The sequence below is a fragment of the Theobroma cacao genome, chromosome 2, assembly GCF_053813885.1.
Source record: "Theobroma cacao isolate CCN51 chromosome 2, ASM5381388v1, whole genome shotgun sequence".
In the NCBI taxonomy this organism is placed as follows: Eukaryota; Viridiplantae; Streptophyta; class Magnoliopsida; order Malvales; family Malvaceae; genus Theobroma; species Theobroma cacao.
The window spans coordinates 631,433-634,261 of NC_142640.1; the positions used below are offsets into that span (position 1 = coordinate 631,433).

Genomic DNA, 2,829 nt, shown 5'->3' on the forward strand with positions numbered 1-2,829 from the left:
CAAACTACAAGAAACCAAATATTGCTGTCATTTTTCATTGCTTTTTCATTTTTTGTTTTTCCCTCTGAGAAGAAACTAGCTCTGGGTACGGACTGGCTATTGCTCAGAAACCCTAATTTTCAGGTCCCAGGCCTCAGAAAGCCTGCTCTGCTTCAAAATGTGCATTCAAAGTATTTTTCTGAAAACCCCATTAATGCCCTTCCCTCCCTGCTTCATTTGATGCAATGCTCATTTCATCTGTGTGTGTTTTTCTTTCTTTTTGTTTTTTGGTTTTTAGTTTTTCTTTTTGCACACAAATTTTGACTCCCTGGCACCCTTCACCCCATCAAACTCACTGTTCTTCTTTCTCTTGCTTTTGCTTTTGTCTTTGACTCTTTTCTTCGGCTCGATTTCGGGTATCTGATTCGCCATCTTCTAGAAAAAAGTTCCAAGTTCATTGCTTTCATCCACCGTCTTTCTGTTATCTGATTCCAGTTCCTCCACCTCACTTTTTGACTTGATCTTGTTTTTGTGTTTTTTTTTCTCTCTTACAAGAGGGAAACGAGTGAGCAAATCAGGGTTGAGGAACATAAGATGTTCGAGTACAAACGAAAGTCAGAAAGTGAGTTAAGTTCAGAAACAAGGAATTCATCGAGTCAAAGCTCAATGAGTAGTGAAAGCTGTAGCAGCTTCAGTCGTCTCTCTTTCGAGCTCCCAACATCTCGGTCTTCCCCTGAGAACCTGTCTCTCAAACCCCACCGATCCTCCGACTTCGCTTACTCCGCTATCCGCTCCGCCACCTTCGCCAGCAAAACCGGCCTCACTTTCCGTGATTTCAGGCTCCTCCGCCGCATCGGTTCCGGTGACATCGGGACCGTCTACCTCTGCCGGCTGGCCAACGCTGATGAAAAATGTTATTACGCGATGAAGGTGGTGGATAAGGAAGCGTTGGAGATGAAGAAGAAAGTTCAACGTGCAGAAATGGAAAAGAAGATCTTGAAGATGCTAGATCATCCGTTCTTGCCTACTTTGTACGCTGAGTTTGAAGCTTCTCATTTCTCCTGCATAGTGATGGAGTACTGTTCAGGAGGTGACTTGCACTCACTCAGACATAAACAGCCTCAAAAGCGCTTCTCTTTGAGCTCTGCAAGGTACTACATTTTTTCTCCCTCTCCCTCTTGTCTTTTCTTTACTTCCATGGCTGACAGGTGTCTTGAATTTCTACATTACATCGATCTTACACTGATCTTTGTTGCATGCTTGAATCTGGGTGTTTTTGTTTTCTTGTGTTGTGCTGCAAACAAAGCCTGACTTGTTCTTAACTTTGTCTGTTCAACTCTGCAAAGTCTCCTTCAATGATCAACCTTATCTCTCTGTCTTCTTTTCCAAATTTTAATAGTAGTTTTGTTTATAGTAATAGGTTTCATTAATGGTGGACTTAGGACTTAGGCAGACTCAGGAATCGCTTTCTGTTTCCCTTATTCTTCCTCGACAGCTGGGATTTTTCACTCAATTTGATCCGACTTTAGCGGCAAATTTCCCTTATCTGATATTTTTTCCATTATTAGAATTACGGAATCATCCTATTCTGGTTATTTTCCGGATCCATTTCCTTGCCATGCAAGCAACCTTGTGATTGATACTTTTCATCAATTCTTTCAGCTCTGTTCGGTTGCTGAGAAATTTCAGACATTAACCTTTTCTCCTCACTGTTTGTATCATTTCATTCATTAAATAATTTTATGTTTCTTTTTTTTTTTTCCAGGTTCTATGCAGCTGAAGTTCTGGTAGCTCTGGAGTACCTTCACATGCTGGGGATTATCTACAGAGACCTAAAACCGGAAAATGTTTTAGTAAGATCGGACGGTCACATCATGCTCTCTGATTTCGACCTTTCACTTTGCTCGGACGCGATCCCAGCGGTTGAATCCCCATCGTCCTCTCCGGACCCTACGTCTCCGCAGAACCAACCCTGCACTCGTCCGCAACCAACTCGTCTCTCCTGCCTCTTTCGCAGGCTCTTCCGGTCAAAGAAGATCCAGACGCTAACCCCGAGCAAGCTCTTCTTCGTGGCAGAGCCGGTCGCCGCCCGCTCACGGTCCTTCGTTGGGACGCACGAGTACGTCTCTCCCGAGGTGGCCTCAGGCGGGTCCCATGGCAACGCCGTTGACTGGTGGGCCCTCGGGATCTTCATCTACGAGATGATCTACGGGCGTACACCTTTTGCGGCTCCATCGAACGAGCTTACGCTGCGCAACATCGTCAAAAGCCCGCTCACTTTCCCAACCCACCCGCCTTCTTCCCTCTCTGAGCACCACGCGCGAGACCTCATCTCCGGGCTCTTGAACAAGGACCCTAACAGTCGGTTGGGTTCCAAACGGGGAGCCGCCGACGTCAAGACGCACCCTTTTTTCAAAGGACTCAATTTCGCGCTCATAAGGTCGCTTACCCCGCCCGAAATCCCGGGGTTAAGGCGGCAATCCACGACGACGACGTCGTGTTACCATCCGAAGAGCGAGGAACGGTCAACCGCATTTGATTACTTCTGAGAAAAAATGAAAAAAGCTCAGCGGCGACGTTTGCGCCACGTGTTCGGTGGGCTTCTGCCAGATTTTATCACTGGCGGGGTGACAGATGTGTATATTCGAGCTGTTTGTGTTTTCTATTCGATGTTTTTTTTTTTTTTAACTTTTGTTTAGGTTGACTTTGTATGGAAGATATGCATACCTAATTTACGTAAATATATTATGGGAAAAAAATATTCAACCAAAAAAAAAGAAATTAATGGATTAATGGGTTTGATGAGGAATTTTTATTTATTTATTATAAAGTCGAAGCATCCTTTAATTA

At 44.5% G+C, this 2,829-nt stretch overlaps 1 protein-coding gene across 2 annotated transcripts; it reads left to right on the forward strand.

Moving 5' to 3' along the window:
* PID (Protein kinase superfamily protein) lies at positions 1–2,829 on the forward strand. 2 transcript variants are annotated; one of them, XM_007041051.3, is made up of 3 exons: positions 1–170; positions 535–1,130; positions 1,745–2,829. In XM_007041051.3, exons 2-3 carry the CDS (start codon positions 574–576, stop codon positions 2,526–2,528), a joined length of 1,341 nt encoding a protein of 446 aa, XP_007041113.2. In that variant the 5' UTR covers positions 1–170; positions 535–573; the 3' UTR covers positions 2,529–2,829. The 2 variants fall into 2 exon arrangements, with proteins under 2 accessions (XP_007041113.2, XP_007041112.2); XM_007041050.3 differs by having other exon boundaries at positions 1–1,130.

Excerpts from the sequence above, each read along its gene's own strand:
- PID (XM_007041050.3), top strand. The coding sequence starts at position 574 with ATGTTCGAGTACAAACGAAAGTCAGAAAGTGAGTTAAGTTCAGAAACA. Across the intron at positions 1,131-1,744 it reads TTCTCTTTGAGCTCTGCAAG|GTTCTATGCAGCTGAAGTTC; the intron begins GTACTACATTTT and ends TTTTTTTTCCAG.